This window comes from Lotus japonicus, chromosome 4 (assembly GCF_012489685.1).
Source record: "Lotus japonicus ecotype B-129 chromosome 4, LjGifu_v1.2".
Classification (NCBI taxonomy): domain Eukaryota; kingdom Viridiplantae; phylum Streptophyta; class Magnoliopsida; order Fabales; family Fabaceae; genus Lotus; species Lotus japonicus.
In genome coordinates, this window is record NC_080044.1 from 3,036,328 (window position 1) to 3,056,486 (window position 20,159).

The window sequence follows — 20,159 nt, forward strand, 5'->3', positions numbered from 1 at the left end:
TTAAAGAAAAAGAGAATATATATATATATGTATATATATATATATTTATATATATAATCAGATATATAGTCAGCAAGAGACAAGTGCTCAGAGAAAACAAAGGGGACAGTCTAATCATCAGTCAACTAAAAACAACTCCTAAAAGAGCAAAAGCTAGAAAAAAACTCAAAGTGGCACCTAAGCAACCCCAAAGAAACCAAAACAGCAAAGTAAACCCACAAAATGCCAATACTAGACACAAGCTAAACAATCACTATTGCCTCAAACTGTGAGACCTAATATTCGTCGCAATGCCTTGAAGTGCCTCTTCATCAGAGCAATCATAAGACAAACCAAGTCGAACTCCTAAGGCCAAAGCCGCTCTCGCCCGCGTCATAACACCTAGAGGTCCCTTAGAACTTTGTGTATCAAAAATCGCCAGCTGGTTTTCCAAAGTACCCACAACAACCTCCCCAAGGTCAAGAGAGGAGGGAAACTCAGTCTCCCCTACTAAAGGTCGGTGCTTCCCTTTCCTGGGTCGCCCGCGGGGGAAGCCCTCAAGATAGGACACCGCCCTTCAACCACCCCTGGTTCGATAGCATAGAGATTTCTTTAGTCGGCCCCGACGTCTAGGAACCCGCAAGACCCCTTCTACACCATCATAAGAAGTCTGTTCAGACCCCTCATAAGGAAAAGGGCCAGAGCACCTACCATCAACAACAAAAGAAACAAAAAGGACAGCAGAAGGAGAAGACAATCCGGTTACCGAGTGCAAAACACTCTGCTGAACACATTCCCACAAGGATGGGACCTCTAACCTCCAAGAGAGGTCAAGGCCAATAGAGAGGATCACGACCAAGGTAAGACGACGCTAGCTAGTCGGAGTAAACCAGGACATAAACTGAATTCACCTGGGCCAGTCAACGCTTGGAAAAAGAAAAGACCTCAATCAAGGAACCTGCAACCTCGGGACAAACTCGATACCAGGAAGGACCACCACGAACCAAAGCTTGGCTGCAAAGCCCCACTCCATCTCCCATGAGGTCTTCATCAATCTGAGCCTCGCCACCCTCCAGTCTAGACTCTCCAAATCCCATAACTCTCTTTCAAATCCCTTAATTTTTTCCAAATCCCACATTTCTTTGAAACCTTATGTCCATATTTTTTTATTTATCAAACCTAGCTACTTTCATTTTATCAACTAGTAAGTAAGTAGCACGTATAATGCACAAGTTTTTTTAAATAATATTTTCAAAATCTCACTATGTTTTACGTTTGTAACACACATACATATAAGATTGGGCCACATAAAGTTAAAATTATACAATAAATCATTTAAAAAAATTTAAATAAACATAAATTTGTTTCTAACTTTATTAACTTCCAACAATAATCATAGCCACGTAAAAAAATTCATTGAAGAAAAAAGTCATTTAAAAAGAAAATTAACTAAACGTTACAAACACTAAATATTTAGTGGCAGGATTGGTTTTCGAGGTTTTTGCTATAGTGGCAAGGTTTTTATCGACTTTATGTTGTACCCATGTTGAGATGGTTGTTTCTCAACACTATTTATATCTTTATCTATATATATGCTTTTGCTTTAAAAAAAAGATTGGGTTATCTTTTTTGTTTTATTATTTTTAAAAGAATGCTTAATTCAAAATAATGATTTGAGGATGAGGATCTGTGTTTGATGAAAGATGGTGAGAATGATTAGAATGATTTCTCTTTTATTATATATATCACATTGGCCTATAAAAAAACTCTTTTATTATAAAACAGGGTGGATTAGTCATGTTGCACCATTACACACACTAACTTATTATTCGATAAACATGTCTAGTTTGAAATATGAATTAATTAATATTTTTATAAATTTTTATATTAATATGAATAATATGATCTCGTGTAATCCAACAACTAAAGCTTATAAACTACTTCTAAAAAAATCTTATAAACTGGAAAAATATTTATTTGATTTATATTAAAATATTACCTGTATAAAAAAATTATTAAATACCTTTCAAACAAATTAATTAATAATTACCACCCCTTCCACCAAGAAGAATTGTGTTCATTTGCAAAGTAATTCTTCTTCCTCAATATTCTCATATTTATCTTATTTAATTATATGCAAATACTCTCTGTTCGTGCTTCAAAATCCTATGATATGTGCTACTGATCCTGAATCAAATATCGAATAATGTTTAAAATTATAGTTTTAAATAAATATCTCTTTTTTTCTTGGATCTTAGCCTCTTTCCTTTTCCTCATTTTTTTCTTTTTTCTCTCCAATAAGCGGCGCTACTGTTCCCTTGACCTAGATTTTCATCTCATTTTTTGCTATTATACTAATAAAGGATAGTAGATATTATTTAAAAAATTAGATATCATCCGGAATCATGAGTGGTTTTTTTTATATGCAAATATTAGTTATTGGTAAAGAAATTAGGTTGTAAAACAAATAACTGAATTAATATTTTAAAGTAATTTTTCAATTAATATCTGTTTATATATCTTCCATTTATTATTAATAATTAAATTTTAAGTAAAATTTCAATTGAATAAATTCGTCACACTATATGATTTTTTTATTTTACACTAAAATATTTATTAATTCGAGACTGAAAACTATTATTTAAAAAATTAGATATCATCCGGAATCATGAGTGGTTTTTTTTATATGCAAATATTAGTTGCTGGTAAAGAAATTATGTTGTAGGTTCAAAAAAAAAATTATGTTGTAAAACAAATAACTGAATTAATATTTTAAAGTAATTTTTCAATTAATATTTGTTTATATATCTTCCATTTATTATTAATAATTAAATTTTAAGTAAAATTTCTATTTAATAAATTCGTCACACTATAATTAATAATAAATTAGTCACGTCATGATTTTTTTATTTTACACTAAAATCTTTAATAATTCTGGGTATTTTTTCAGGTGGTATATATTTGTGAGATATGATCAAAGTTTTAAATTTTTTATTTGTGAGATATGATCAAAGTTTCCTTCCTCTAAATTAGGCTTAAATTGTTTGATATTATTCTTTACTAGTTTATCATCACCTACTTCAATTGTCTAACTATTAATTTTTTTTTAATGAAGCTCATAGAAATATCAAATGGCAAGAGAATGCGGTACAAAACCACCAACAATTCAGGATGCCTTAGAATATCTCAAGGAAGTAAAGAAAGTATTTCCGGAGGGGGAAAACTATCAGTGCTTTTTAGATTTATTGAAGGAATACAGACATAAAAGGTTTGATCAGTTCATGAGTACTAATTTCTCCTCCCACTCCAAACCTTCTTTCTTTATTGTTTGCAGTTCTTTGCGAGGGGTATAGATTTATTTAGAGAAAATTAATTTTGGTTTCTTTTGTTTAATTTCAGAATTGATTGTAAGTGTGTCGCAGACCACGTAAAGAAGATATTCGAAGGACATAATGATCTCATTTTGGGATTTAACATGTTTTTGCCAAAGGGATATAAGGGGGATGACCAAAATGTTAGGAGGACTGATGAACATGGAGAAGCTACAGAGTCCATCAACAAGAATAAGGAGGATGAGGATAAGGAAGATGATGAAGAAGCTTTGAAGAAGATTTTATGCGATATGGCTCATGTTGAAATTTAAAAATTCATTGATGTTTATTTTCTGCTGTGTCTGGGTTGGTGACTCTGTTGCACCTTTGTTGTTTTTTTGTCGTTGTTCCTTGTATTGGTTACTCTAGGAATCCCGATTCGGTTTCGTGTTTTCTGGATGCTTGTAACCTTGCTACCATATGATCTATATATCATATGTGTTTCTTTTTCAAATAAAATAAAATCATTGATGCTGTGTGAGAGCATCTCCAATGCTAGTTCTTAATTCTTAGTTCTTTGCAGATTTTGCTCCAACCATGAGTTCTTAGTTCTTAATATTAATATTTTTATTTTCATATAATTTTGATTTAAATTTAAATGTTAATTCAATACTTAAATTAAATGAATGAGAGAGAAAAAATAATTTTTTACTCAAAAAGTAAAACTTCTTATATAAAAACCTAGTTCTTATTTTTAAGAACTAAGAACTTCACGTCATCCCCTCCAGTGGTTAAGAACTCATTTCTTAGTTCTTAACTCAAAAATAAGAACTAAGAACCTTGCATTGGAGATGCTCTGACAGAACTATTCTTGAATATGCTAGAGATATATGGAGAATTGAACCTGTTGTATTGGCTTGAAGAGTTACCCTTGGTTTGAGTTTTTGATATAGTCATCTCGTTCCTTCTATAAAGGATATATGAACCTTTCTTTCCCCAAGTAGTTGATGTTACCTTCACAGCAGTTGTTATATCGTATGAGAAATTAGTTTCTTAATCATTTTTTTCAGTGTTGATTTAAGACTATGCAATCAAACTAAGATTTTAAAACTATGAATCTACTTAATATGAAACCAGTATAAGTAAGGTTTTTTTACAAAGGATGTATTATATATTGATTGGTTATAAAATTTATAACGATGTTATAGTGTAATTACCATATTTTTTTTAATATAATAAATTATTTATCATTAATTTTTTTCCCGCTCTAGATGTTTTTTAGTCTCATCTTGGCTTCCTTAAATTTGGAGCTCCAAAATCAACATGAGAACATGGAAGCATACGATATGATCGTGCACTTAAAGAATCTCTATCAAAGGCAAGTTAGGAATGAGAGGTCTAAGATCTCAAAGCAACTATATCAATGTAGATAGATTGGCAGAAAAAAGTTCTGTAGGGACTCATGTACTCGTGATTATTGGGTAGCTAGATTTGGATTACCATTAGGTTAAGAGTTGTCCACTAATCTTGTCTTGCAATCATTTTTGACCAATTTAAATTAATTTGTCATGATTTATACATAAATGAAATTATGAAAACACTACCTTAGTTGTCGTGTATGCTGAAAACTACTGAGCACAACATTAGTGCTTATAATCGATATGCTCTGGATTGAAATGGTGTTAACATATATAGTTAAGGGAGTTGATTCCCCCTTACACTATAATTTCCACCTCACTTTAATGTAGTAAAATTTAAATGTGTTAGAAAAAAAATCATCATACATTGATCATATACTCATGTCAGATTATCAAGGATTGAATGGAACCGGTAAACATCCTAACACCATGACATCAGATAAGTGATGAGGTTGTGAGTTGATGATCTTCCACATACTAACCATTTCCTTTGTGGGTTATCTCTCAATAGATGGATATATAGCTAAGAAGAGTGATTTTTCTAATTAGCCTTGAGGACCAAACTCGTTGTTCTTTATATCAAAATCTAATTAGAACCTCATTAACCCTAATTAGATTTTCTATTGGGTATTACACATTACAAAGCTCATACCAATATAAGATGTTTATTGATTTCCTTAGTTATATCACCTAATTAGTCCAATATATATTATTAGCTCAAATATAATTGTCTTAATTTGTAAACCTACATATTATGTTATTAAAAAAGCCCAACAATCTTTCACTTATAAATTTATTCTAATGAAAATTACAAATGATAATCATAGGTGCACATTAAACTTGCTAATTAAAAATCATATTCTTTAATCAATCTGGTCCATCTCCTATACCAACTTGAGACCATCAATGATCACCATATCAAATAAATTCAATGACATAGATCAGGTATGGTTGTGTGACTGGAAATTACATTCGATGTGATCTTAATCATGCATATTTCTAATTGGTCCTTTATTCTGGAGTGAGATCAATCCTTAGTCTTTCAAACATGATGCCAAACCACAACTAAAAGATAAAACGTTCAGAGTAATACAGATAATAAAACCATCAACTTTATTTTCTAAAAAATTGATTTTCATTCATAAATTAATATAATAGTGTCAATAAAAATATCAATCATAGAACCAAACCCACTAAAATTGCTTATCATCAAATGAAACAACACTCAAATGAGTAGTATGCTCATAAATAATCTTGGTAACTTTTAGCGTGTAGGTAGCATTAAGTTTGTTCCTATATTCTTAATAGACACTATTTTACTCTGAACTCTTTCTTTAACAACTAGAAACTCAATCTATGTGTTTAGACTTTGAGCTTTTATTGTTATTTGAATACATGATTGCGGCTTAGATTGTCACAATAAATTTTTTGTGGTATTTCAATTCCATCCAAGAACCCTTTCAACGTTGCACAAAAGTCATCACTTTACGTTCAGCTAGTACTATAAAGACTAAGGACAAAATTTCATAGCCATATCACATAATGATTGCCTCGTAACAAGCTATGAATTATGCCACCCCAATGGAAAGGGCTATGAGTATCTGCTTAACACTTTTTCTGGATATAGCTCCCCTTAACAACATGTATACATAACCATAAGTGAGGTGAACATGTAATATTTTGTCTTTTATAAGTACCTCATAATTCGTTTTCCTGCTTTTCAATGATTCAAACATAGGCCACTTAAGCATTTTCCAACATGTCTACTATTCACGCCAAATCTGGATGCTTACATACATGAGACTCCCAATAGCCGAAGCATAATGAATATTTTGCATATTTCTTATCTCTACTTCATTCTTGAGGCTTTTGATTGAGACTGAACTTGTCTCCCTTAGAAACAGGAGTGTCTCCTTGTGCACTTTCTTTCATGCTTAATCTAGCTGTATATTTTGCGATAACCAAGGACACCCAAAATTGATCCGAGTTTTCTTAGTTCTTAATACAAAAGTAGCGTTACCAAGATCTTTAATCTCAAAAACTTTGGTTAGAAAACCTCTTAGTTTTGTGCAACAAGCTATATCGCTACTTGCTACTAGTATGTCATCAAATTGAGCACTAAGAACATAAATTCTCATTGATGGGGTTCTTGTTGTAGGCTTAGCTTATGCGGTTTCTGTCCATGCGTGGGTGGCAGGCCAAGTCCTATGTTGGGTTATTTGGGAATGTAGGAATGCTTGGGTGTTTGAGCAACACTTGACAAATGTGGAACAGACACTATATCGTCTTCAATTTCTTAATATTGTTCAGGCCACGATGGTGGATTTGGCTTCGCTGGCCACTGTCCCTCAGCTCTATCAGCGACTATGGGCTTCGGCTTGGTGGTAAAGGATAGAGTGGGTTAGTAGCCATGACATGTAACAAGAAGCGGGGTTCCCTGAGTGGGGCGTTGGCGAAGGAACTTAGGTCACATGGTTGTGGAGCTTGGGTACAAGGAGGTGCTGTTGCAGACAGATTGTTTGATGGTTTACCGTGCTTGGACTTCACCTCATGGGAACCATTCTTATTTGGCGTCAATTATTGTTGGTTGTTTACTGCTTTCTCGTTCTTTTGTTTCTTTCCAATTACTGCATGTTGGTAGAACCAAGAAGATGGCTGCGAACTTTATGGAAAATTATGCCTTGTCTTATCCTTGATTTGTGTGGATTAGTGAGTACCCGTCGGGTTTGGAGGGCATTTTATCATTCGACGTTTCGGTTTCCAGTTATGAATAAAGCTTGGTTTGTGATTGTAAAAAAATTTAAATTCATATTATTCGATAAACATGTCTAGTTTAATATATTAATTAATTAACATATTTATAAATTTTTATATTTATTATGAATAATATGATCTCCTGCAATCCAACAACAGTTAAAGCTTATAAACTACTTCTAAAAAACATATTATAAACTGAAAAGATATTTATTTGATTTATATTAAATATGACCTATATAAAAAAATATCAAATATCTTTCAAAAAAATATTAAATAAAATAATTAAGTATTAATAATTATTCAAAAATTTAATCAAAAATAATTCCAAGAAGTAATGGGAATATGCTAGAAAAAATAAGTAGTTGTAAATCTGAAAAATAAATTACTGAATCCAGAAAGAAAGATCTAGAAAATGAATCTGGTCAAGTTTTATCATAAAATTCAAAAATAAATAAAAATTAGGTAACAAATAAATTAGGTAAATAAATAATATAAAATAAAATCTTATCAAATTATAGAATAACCAACTCTAGAAAAAGATTATAAATAGAAGAGGGTTGATCCGAATTAGAGCCACCATTTCCACCAAAAACCCTATTCTTCATCAACTCTGCTTACAAAAAATCCTCTAAACTCCAACAACAACTGTCATCTTGACTAAGAAGAATTGGGTTCATTTGCCTAGTAATTCTTCTCCCTCAACATTCTCATATTCATCGTATTTAATTATATGATACGCTCTGCAATATTAAGAGTACAAGTAGAGATGGTAGGAAAATCCACACTCGTGGGTCCCGACTCAAACCCAACCCGAAATTTATGGCAAAACCCGATTACTTTGGGTTTGGGTTTCACCTGAATTTTAAAACATGTTTAGGTTCGGGTGTGAGATTGATTAAACCCACACTCAAACCCAAACCCAAACCGGAAGTCTTATGTATGTAATTACCAGCCTTTATATATATTATTAAAGTTAGTAAGTAGGGTTTTCTTTAACGTAAAAATCCATGAATTATGTTGTTTATCAGCTTATGTTCATGAACTATATTTTTTCCTTTGTATTGGAAAGATGATGAGGTTTAATCAGCTTATGTTCATGTTGTTCTCTTATGTATATGTTGTTTTTAGGTCGAGTTTTTGGGCTTCTTTCGTGTTCGGTATTCACATTGGGTTTTGAGTTAGGGTTTGGGTAACCCGAAACCCAGGGGTTTGAGTTTAACTTTTGTACGCATATTTATTGGGTTTGGGTTCGACTTTGGGTCGAGTGTAGGGATGACAATGAGTATCGGGCCCATAGGGTACCCGCAAAAAATACCCACCATGGATAGGGTAAAAACCCGCTAGATGGGTATGGGTTGGGTATGGGTAATTACCCGCAAAAAGTAGTGGGTACGAGTGCGAGTATGGGTACTATACTACCCAACCCGCCCCATACCCGCACACATAATAATAATAATAATAATAATAATAATAATAATAATAATAATAATAATAATAATAATAATAATAAAATTAACTTAAGCTATAACTTTCAAACTTACTTTTTTTAAATAGATGAGTATTTAAGGTATTGATAATCATTGCTAATTTACTCTCATTTATTTTTTTAAATAGTAAATTTTAAAAAAAAATTAGTAAGTTAATAACCTACAACTCTAAGACTATTTTATAAATCTAAGATTATAATTTTAAAGTTATATCTTTCTCGCTTATTCCTTCTAAAAAAAATATGCGAATGATTTTACTTGTTAAGATTTTGGATAATCTTTTGTATTTTTATTAGTGTTTTTTATTTAAAAAGTTAGTCGTACTTTTGTTTTCTATTAACAAGAATAGTGAAAATTTATATTTTGATTAGCTAAATTGCGGGTAATGGGCACGAGTACGGGCATATAGGTACTTAGAGGGTACGAAAACAGGCATTCAAGTTGCCACCCACGCGGGTATGGGGACGGGTACAAGTAATTTTTGAAAACGCGGGTATAGGAATAGGTAGTATAGTACCCTACCTAGACCCTATCCATTGCCATCCCTATTTGCGTGTTAAGTTCGGGTTCGGGTGTGGCAATAGTCAAACCCGCACCCACGAGGCCTGTTGCCAACCATAAGTACAAGGGATACTCACCCCAAAGTACAAAACAACCAAAGAAAACCAAAAGAAATAACAAACACCCAGCAAAACAACAAGCCAAAAAAATAAAACTACCCACCCCAGCCAAAAGAAAATGGATGATGCCAAAACTGGACATACAGGACCCATCCAAGCTACACCCACCTGGAAAATCAAACCTACATGATATGGTTTCCTCACTCCAATTACATGAAATAAACATCCTCATACCAAACCCAAGTAAAAAAGAAATGAAAAACAGACCCCATCACCCTATAAAACCTGATATTCCAAACACAACCGTACAGAAGCCAACCAGAGAAGAAAACAGCAAAGCTACCAGCCTTCCAAACATAACATTGGATTCATAGACCACTCAAACAATGAGTAAGAGAAACCACTCATTGTTGATTTAACCCAAAACCAAGACCTCCACTTGATATAAGATCCATAATAGAATCAAAATTGAACACACCTCCCCTGAAAACAATCGAATTTCTTACTAACCAAATAGACCAAATTGCAGCAAGCCAAATAGTGATGAGGAGACATTGGAAGAACCCTTTGAATTCCAATCCACCGGTAGCAACCCGACCAAATTTCCATAGAGATCGAACACGCTAAAGCCAGATGAGTCGTAGTCTCCACCTCCAAACGACACAGCTTACAAATAACACCTTCCTCAAACGGAAAGATCTCATGCTTCCCAGAGTTAAGCCACCCTTCTCCCTTCCTCCTAAATCTCACCCCCACCTAAAATTCCTTATTCTGGACAAATTAAACAACCTGGATATCTATCACGTAGTCTACGCCAACCTCCCAGTTTTCAAGCCAAAACTTTGTAGTACTCTCATCCCGAATGTGCTACTGAAATTGAATCAAATATCGAAGAAGGTTTAAAATTATAATTTTAAATAAATATCTCATAAATAAACAAAGATACAAATTTCAGACTCTTGTGCCAAAAAAAGTGCACAGAGACCATGAAAAATATAATAAGGAAGTATCGATCGTTCCATTGGCAAACTTGGATCATAACCTTTGTCCTTTAAATAATTAGATATCATCCTGAATCCATGCATGTAGTTTAAAAACTACCATGCTAAAATAAAATTAATACTAATGAAGGATGGTAGATATATATTATTTAATTAATTTTAATTTTAATTTAAAAATTAGCTAAATTAGTAAATAGAAATCAAATGTCATACAAAAAGTAAAACAAATAACAGAATTTAATAGACAAAGTATACTATTTAATATTTTGAAGTAAATTTATGTAACATTAGTAATTAATAATTTTTATATATCTTCCATATACTATTAATAATCAAATTTCAAGTAATTTTTTTATTTAATAGATTAGTCACGTCATAATAATTAATAATAAATTAGTCACGTCATAATTTTTTTATTTTACACTAAAATCTTTACTAATTTGAGACTGAAAACTGAAAACTAAAAACTATAATTTTATTTATTATTAGGAAAATCTAAACTGGTATCTTTTCAGGTATATATTTGTGAGATATGATCAAAGTTTCCTTCTTCTAAATTAGGTTTAAATTGTTTGATAATATTCTTTACTAGTTTATCATCAACTACTCCAATGATCTAACTATTAATTTTTTTTGTAATGAAGCTTATAAAAACCCCAAATGGCAAGACAATGAGGTGCAAAACTAACAATTAAAGATGTCTTAGAATATCTCAAGGAAGTTAAGAAAGTCTTTCCCAAAGGGGGAAACTATCCGGTTTTTTAGATGTAATGAAGGATTACAAACATAACAGGTTTGATTGGTTATTGATACTGTACTCATTTCTCCTCCCACTCCGAACCATCTTTCTTTATTGTTTGCACTTTTTTGAGACGGAGGTATTGGTTTATTTAGAAAAAATTATTTTTTGTTTCTTTTGTTTAATTTCAGAATTATTTATAAGTGTGTTGTAGATCGAGCAAAGAAGATATTTGAAGGGCATAATGATCTTATTATGAGATTTAACATCTTTTTGCCAAAGGAATATAAAATCACACTTCTAGTGGAGGATGACAAAAATTTTAGGAGGACCTATGATGAACATGAAGAAGCTACAAAGTCCATAAACTAAAATAAGGAAGAAGCCACACATTCAATATATGGATGAGACTAAGGAAGATGAAGAAGCTTTGAAGAGGATTTTATGCGATATGGCTCATGTAGCAATTTAAAAATTCATTGATGTTGTGTGACAGAACTATTAGTGAATTATATACCAGAGATATATGGAGAATTGAACCTGTGGGTTGTGGTATTGGCTTGAGTTACACATGCTTGGTCTGAATTTTTGACATACTCCTCTTGGTCCTTCTATGAAGGATATGAACCTTTCTTGCTCCAAGTAGTTGACGTTACCTTCATAGAAATTTGTTATATCGTATGAGAAATTAGTTTCTTTATCATTTTTTCAGAGTTAATTTAAAACTATGTAATCAAAATTAAAATTTTCAAATTATGATTCTCCATCATATGAAACCAGTATAAGTTAGGTTTGCTTACAAATGATGTATTATAGGTTGTTTATAAAATTTATAATGATTTTACAAACAAATTACAGTAATTTTTAAATATATTAAATTATTTGTCAATATTTGTTTTCAGCTCCGATGTTTTTTTGTCAAATTTGGCTTACATAAATTTGGAGCTCCAAAAGCAATATGAGAATATGGAAGCGTACAATATGATCGTTGCACTTAACGAAGCTCTATCAAGGGAAAGTTAAGGATGATAAGTTTGGGGTCTCAAAGCAACTATATCAATGTAGATGGACTGGCAAAGGGAAGTTCTTTAGGGACTTTGTACTCATGATTATTGGGTACATTGAGAACGTAGACAGATTTTGATTCCCACTAGGTCAAAAGTTGGTCACTAATCTTGTCCTGCAATCACTGTCGGTCAGTTTAAATCAATTCGTCATGATTGATGCCTAAATGAAATTGTGAAAACATTGTCTTAATTTCTCAGCATGTTGAGCACCACATTAGTGCTTATAATCGATATGTTATGGTTTGAAATAGAGTTTTAATGTATATAGTTAAGGGAGTTGACCCCCCCCCCCCAACCCAATAATTTTCACCTCACAGTAAACATATATGACTCTATGACGTTCGATAAATGATGAGATTGTGGGTTTATGATCTTTCACAGACTAATTCCTTTCTCTATGGGTTCTCTTTCAATACATGAGAATGTAGAGGAGAAGAGTCACTTGTCAGATTAACCTTGAGAAACAAACCATATGTTGTACTTTATTTAGAAATCTAATTAGAATTCCACCAACTTAATTAGGTTTTCTATTGTGTATTAACATTAAAAAGTTCATACCGATATAAGTTGTTTATTTGGTTCATTAATTAGATCAACCAATTAGCCCAACCAATATATATTATTAGGTCAAATACAATATTCTTAATTTGTAAACCTACATATTAGATTATAACAAATAGTCCAACAAAATGCCCTCACTTATCTTCATTACCAAGTTCTTAAAACCTGGAACGTGAGTTAACTTACTCTTTCGGGATATTATGTTCCCAGTATAACAAATTTACTTGTTTCGGGTTCTTAAAAACCTAGAAGTACAAATTCTCGAATATATGTAACAATTACGTAACACAGCCAAATAATTTTGTGATCTTGAAAAACCGGTATTGTAATTTAACAATATCGAGTTTAAAACCCGATACACATTTCAATGACATTTCCTTAAAATACATACCAAGTTAAAAGTAAAAAATGATTATGTATCATAAACTGGAAAATCTAGATATGAATTAACCTCAAAATGCCTCGACAAAAACGAAATGAAGAAAACCGAGACGAAGAGATTAAGTGAGTCGTAAGTATGCAAAGGGAAAGTGAGTGAATGTGGGAGTCAATGGGAGATGAGAGGGAGTGAGGTAAAGGGAAAGGAAGGTAAATGAAGGTAATGGAGAGTGTGGTGCATTGGTGGTGAGTAATGGAAGGGTATATTGGGGTTTTTACATTTGTGTAAAGTAGTAAAGAAGTTGGGCCCGTTGGGCCTTTAAGGCCCAGTATAAGATGTATATATATTTATTCTCTTATCATGTATCACCATTTAGTTTGAGTTTCCTTCTCCCCATTGGGGGATCCTTCTCCTCCATTTGGGAGGTATGTTCCCTTCTAGTGTTAGGTTCATTTTCCCACATGAGGTGGGTTTCTCTCACATTAGGTGAGTTTTTATACCACTTTAGGTGGTTTATCCTACCCAAATAAGTGGATTTTTCTTTCCCATATGTTTCTTCCACCACCACCACCACTCTTTCTCCGCCGTTTTGTTCCACCACAAAACCATCCACCCACTGTTCAGCAGTAGATCTGTGAGGAACACCGCCCTTTCGTCGTTTCTCCTCCCAACGCTGACCTGCAACTTCTACCGCCTTCTCGCTGCCAGCATTAGATTTGGGCCTCGCCGGCATCGCAATCTCGCCGCCTGCTCCAGTGACCATCCGCCCACTATCTTTCCCCATCAACATTGGCCTTTTCCTGGATCGTCCTGTCAGTAGAAGTCGCCTCAACCTCCGCCCGCTCGTCACCATCTCGCTCTCCGGCCCCAACCACCACCGGAACCACCACCTCTCCCCTATGTTCCTCTCAGTTCAAGCTGCGATGGTGCTCATGCGACGATCTGTTTTTCCTCGCCGCCACCTCCGCTGCCACATTTCCATGGTGGATGCCTATGTTTGCGACTTGAGTGCAGCTTAGGCTTGTATGGAATCTGCAGAAGTTTCTCTGTCATCCATGTTCCAAGAGATGCTTATTTGACCCCATTTATGTTGTTGAAGTCGTGATGGACTTCATTGTTTATGGCACATGTTACAACTCCGGCAGAGCCAATTGAGTTGCTTATATGGGAGCGCTGTTCAAAAGGATACACACCTCTTTCGCTCAGAAGTCTTTTAGTCTCTCTGGATTTGGTTTTAAGGGGCTACTGTTGGGCATTTAGGGTTTTTGCATCATGTTTTATGCGGTTATGTCAGCTTGAGTGGGCATGCTTGTTCTTTCATTTCCTCGTGTATATGTGCTGTGGAAGCACTCATAGAGATTTGTTATCGCATGTTGTAAGTGTCGTTTGGTAACCCTATGGGCTTTTATTCTATATTTCTTTGACCCAAAAAAAAAACTTGACCAAAACAAGTTGCATTCATGTAAAGAATCAATAAAATGTTTCTCATCCTTTTTCTACAATCTTTCAAATATTTTTTTATTTATTTAAAATAATCAGTCAAAATTAGATGACAGCTGACAGCGGTATTTTGAAGATATAAGGAACCTGTTTTACAACAGATGAGGGGGTTTATTACTTATTTGAGAGTCACAATTTCTTAATTACTGCATTATCAACTAATCAGTATGTATCTTTTAAAAAAAATTGAGAAATAATATTAATACTGAATACTACTATACTCTACCATAAATGTTTTACCAAGTTCAAGCACCTATATTGATAATATTTAAACAAAAATTGATTAAGCCCAATTGATTAAGCCCAAAGCTGCAAAATACACCTAAAGTAAGTACTTTACACATTGACACAAAAAAAAATTATAATTATTCACAAGGACAAAGTAGAGCTAACTAAGACTGAATATACAACTTTGAATTCCAAGGTAGTTTCAATTAATACAGATCGAGGTTTCCAAGTTACCAAAATGATTTGCATGGCTTTACTCATAAAACTCTAACTCCTCATCAGTATCTTCAAATTCACCGCTTTCCTGAGAAACAGCAGAAAACAAATTGTACATCTCATAACTGGGCAAATAAGAGATAAACACAATAGCCATGAACATTATTTGATAGATTGCTCACCATTTTCTTGTTATATTCTGTCATTGCTCTATCAAATTCTGCACGTTTTTCTGTTGCTATGTCATAGTATTGAACCTTCTCCTGTCAGATACCAGCTTTATTAACATAGTATTGAACCAAGAAGCTAGCAGCAAGAACCAAGAAAAAGAAGGAACAAACAAGCAAGAACAAGTAAGAAGCAAGAAGTTTCTTCTAAAAAGCTATGTTAACTCCATGCGCCTCAATTGCAAGTTAGATTCACCAACACGTTTGAACCCTTCTCTTTTCTTGTTTCTCTTTTCTTTTGCATCTGATTTTCATGATTTACATATTAATTGCAAAGACATAGAAACCGTGAGCAGACATTCTAATGAAGAACTGAATCAACCTTTGCTGCAGTTAATACAGCAATGAATACAAGCCTACACAGATACCATTTTTAGAGTCATCAAGACCAATACAACACCAAAATCAAAAGAACACACCCTCAATCAATATTCAATAACAAATTGAAGATAAAAGCCATTGTTTTTGTTATCAATGCTGAATATACTTTCCCCTTAAAAAATGCAGTGTAGTATGTACACAATGACATACTTTAAGATTACAGTCTGCATCAGTGTACCTTCTAAATTTAATAATGCATTAAACCAATGTGCAGCACAGAATCTCAATCAGAGGGCACAGTTCTGACACTTGCATTGCACTAGCTGAATTCCAAAATTTTATATCAACATAGACCAAAGTAATGATAATGAATCCAACTGTTTTACACATAACAAAAACTTGTTCTTCACATGGTTTGTAAAAAGTTTAATTCGTCCATATTTGCACAAGTCGTGATAAAGCCATATCAATCAAGTTCAAGTGTTCAGCCACACTAAAAGCCTAGAAGGTTTGAAAAATAAAATCCCTCAGCCAAGGTTGGAACTTCAGCATATGATCTACTCTGTTTTCAGCCATCTAACATAACAATCATAACAATGCAATTCAGGTTAAATAAGAACAGGAGAAGCTAAAGAAGAAAACTAACCTCATAAGTCATTGTTTTCCACTTCTCTCCACATGACTTGCCAATCTGAATGAGCACAGGAAGGAAAAAAACCAAAATAGAATTACATTTCCAGGTAATGACGAGACAAATTGATATGATTACAGAGTTGTTACTTGCACAACAAAGTATAAAAACTTCTCACAAACTCTTAAAACAACTGCTAACTTTGTTTAAAACTGATGCTCAACTTTTATATTGTTTTTCGAAATTGAAAGTCTATAAACAATCAACTGTCCACAATTGTTCTTTAAAAGCAATAAAAATTATAAACTAAATTTGAAGAAATATTGATACAGAGGATTCTATACATACATCACGCATTGTCTTTACATCTGGATTCTGCACTTGAAATTCTTTACGAAAATCCTCCCTTAAGAATGAAAAAGAAGTTCCAGTAAACACAATAAGTTTGAAGCATTATAAGACTTTCCACATAAGAAAGAAGCAGTTGGTTGTTAATATGACCACTATGCTAGATTTATTAGCACAATACTATAAGTAAATAACAGTACATTGAACATAGAACACTAGAAACAAAGGCAGAAGTAAGGAAAGGAAACTATTACAAGAAAGTTATGGTTGTCAACAAATGATTACCTCCTCAGCATTATTCCTCTAAAACCTAAAATCAAAACCCAAATACAATCTACCATCAAACCCCACATATATTGAAAAGTGAAAACTCGTGAAATACAACAGAATCCCATCAACTTTAGTGGTAATAGGATCAGTAAGATCATAAGATTTTTTTTTTTTGAAATGAAGATCATAAGATGACCAAAGAAAGTAAGTGTACAACATGAATTATATGCTTTTCATTCTAACAAGGAATCCTTAATATCATAGCTATTCTTTCGGAGAGTTCTCAAAAAAAAAAAAAATGCAACATATACAGACAAAGCTGCATAAATGTCAGAAAACCAGAAAAAAAAAACAACAATCAAAACCTTTCTCTACTAGGTGATGGCGGCTACATGGACGAAAAATACCATAATGTCTCAAAAAAATACAAACATGAAACCAAAATGGTGCTAAATTCTAATTAAATTAATATTTTCCATAAACAATTCTAACAAATGGCAAAATACAAAGAGTAGATAATTGTCTGATAATAACAACTCATAAAAGATTAGAAGTAATCAGCATAAATAAAGAAAAGGGGAAGATAAAAGTAGCTGTACAAGAAGTAGAAGAAGGCAGTGGGGGGCTTCTTTGGCTTGTTAGCGTCAATCCTTTGTTTGCTCGTCTTTTGCTTTGCTTTGGGTTTCTTTGTTGACTTAGTCTGTTGCGCCGATCTCTTCATTTGCTCACTTGATTTAACCCTCAACACTAGTTTGCTGAAAAATCCAATGCAACATTGTGTTCAGCAATGTAAACTATTTCAGAATATATATACATGTAACTATTAATTTTCCACTAGCAACACCAGAAGATAGAGTAAACCTAGACCCAGTAGAACTTCACAATGCCTCCATCAATTTATTCAGTTTCTTGTCTAAAGTCGCACGTTTGAATTTTTTATCCCTTATAATGGCCAATAAGAATCTTTGCCTCTCGATACTTTTTTCAATGAATTTATTACTCAATATTTTAAAGTTTACAATCAAGTTCTTCCATCAAAATCCACTTACCTAAACCTCATATTCTATTCAAATAATTTGTGTTCACTAAGGGCGTATGATAAAAAATCATCTTTGAGGTTCAGAAACTTGGCGGAATTCCAAAGGACCTTAAATGAAGTAAAGCTAGGGTTTCAAAAGGTATAAATTTGGGATTTGATAAGTTTTGAATAAAATCAGATTTTCAATTGGTGGATTTTAAATAGAAAGGGTTTCAAAATAACTTAAGGGTGTTGCTCCGGTACCCATTCAATGGGAGCATATGATACCCTTTAGTTCAATTTTTATGTAAAGAGATAAAGTGAGGGTAGGACTTGATTTTAGCAACTTAAAAATTTGGGGATTAAATTTCAGTGACAATTTATCATAGCTTAGTATAGGAACCAAAACTACAAGTCCTTCCCTGAATTTCAAACAAGTAAATGTTGAATTACAAAACTCTCTTCACAGAAAGAATAAAAACTATGCTCAAAATGATCACCTTCAATTCCCAGAAGTTGAAACAACACACAAGCTTGCAAATTTCAACACGTGAAAAATCACAACACAATCCAACCCAAAATTTCATAGTCTATAATAACTTCCTTCTTGACATATTTCACCCCTTTAACCAGTACATGTTGAATAGCAAAGTGAGCAACTAAGTGACTATGGTTATCACAAACAATTTGACCCAATTGAGAAAGATTATACAGACATAGCAAACTTGAAAGAAAGATCAGAACTTTACTATGTGTGTTGAAATTTAAGCATTGCTTCCTCTGGGTTCCAATGGGGACCGCAGAGGAAGTTGTGAAACAGTGAAGAAAACGGAGAGTGAGAGAGTGGTGAGGAATGGGTACCGGGAGGAGGCGGAGACGGTGGCCGGAGAAGCGGAGTGAGAAACGTTGTTCTGCGACGACGACGAGCCTTTAGCCGTTTGCACCATCTTTGCTTGGAGTTGGATACTGGTGACCTTTTAGACACCAACCTTGGTTTTACTGCATTTTTATTTTATTTTATTTTATTTTATTAGTTCAGAGCAAATCTCTTTTAAAAAAAAAATCACATCCAACATTTTTCTTTTTCTTCCTTCTATTTTCAACACTTTCTTTTCACATCTCTATAAATTTAATCACAATAATTATCACATTTATACTTCGGGTTAGAGCGATGCTGCAATGGGACTGGAGGGTCTTGGTAATTCAAATTCCTCGTGAAGAGAGATGGGGTATTGTCTCGGGTTTGGAGGCAACCACCTTTAAACTTGATCAATTCCCTTCTGCAGGAGTAGTGGTTTTCTTGTGCTTCTATTTCATTTTCCTTATATAACATAAAAAAAGCTCACTTTTATCTATTGTATTTCTATCACTTTAACAACTGTTTGGTATTGGTGAGAATGATATGTAAATTTATCAATTTTACCAATTAATTTATTTTTATAAGGGCATTAAAAAAGTTATTAAAATGAATTTTGAAAGGAAAATTTAATAGCAAATTGACTTAAAATAAAAAATGTTAGTTGATGACGAGTTATATGTACGAAAGTATATTATTTATATTTTAAATATACTTCTAAATTCATAGGAGTGATATGCTACAAATTCAAGTGGTTAGAAACGTTTTACTAATTAATACGTTGTAAAAACCGACATTTCAACAGCGGGCATTTGGTCTAGTGGTATGATTCTCGCTTAGGGTGCGAGAGGTCCCGAGTTCAATTCTCGGAATGCCCCAATTTATCATTTATTTTGTATTTTTCCTATAAAACCTCAGTTCATGAACTACAGAGAAAGACAATGTAAACTCATTCTTCCAATAAAAACCTCAGTATATATATTCCATCACTTCACTAATTACATATAGTCATATACTAAACCACTTATTGTAATAGAAAGATAGAAAGATGACACTGCACATGTAACATCTATAATATCATGTCTAAGATTTATCTTTTTCCTTATTATTGTTCCCACTGTGGCCTAAGCATACTTGCAGCTCCCATAACCTGCAAATCAAAGAAAAACAGTACAAAATTGTGCCAATTCAGAATCCCAATTGCAACATAAAACAAATTACCATA

At 33.1% G+C, this 20,159-nt stretch overlaps 2 protein-coding genes and 1 non-coding gene across 3 annotated transcripts in view; 1 reads left to right on the plus strand and 2 right to left on the minus strand.

Annotated features, from left to right (window-relative positions):
* Positions 1-15,098: 15,098 nt before the first annotated feature.
* LOC130716095 (high mobility group B protein 14) lies at positions 15,099-19,071 on the minus strand. Its single transcript, XM_057566288.1, has 6 exons — positions 18,940-19,071; positions 17,660-17,815; positions 16,791-16,848; positions 16,458-16,502; positions 15,446-15,526; positions 15,099-15,351 (listed from the first exon to the last, which is right to left on the minus strand). The coding sequence occupies exons 1-6, from the start codon at positions 19,023-19,025 to the stop codon at positions 15,301-15,303; spliced, it is 477 nt and encodes a 158-aa protein (XP_057422271.1). The 5' UTR covers positions 19,026-19,071; the 3' UTR covers positions 15,099-15,300.
* Positions 19,072-19,731: 660 nt separating this feature from the next.
* The window catches only part of LOC130715326 (major pollen allergen Ole e 10-like), a 1,143-nt gene continuing 715 nt past the window's right edge, over positions 19,732-20,159 (minus strand). The window contains exon 4 of the mRNA XM_057565415.1: positions 19,732-20,084. Coding sequence (XP_057421398.1) covers positions 20,059-20,084 — 26 coding nt within the window. The 3' untranslated portion in view covers positions 19,732-20,058. The remainder of the gene's footprint in view (positions 20,085-20,159) is intronic.
* TRNAP-AGG (transfer RNA proline (anticodon AGG)) lies at positions 19,741-19,812 on the plus strand. The gene has a single exon. It is a non-coding gene; the product is annotated as a tRNA-Pro (tRNA).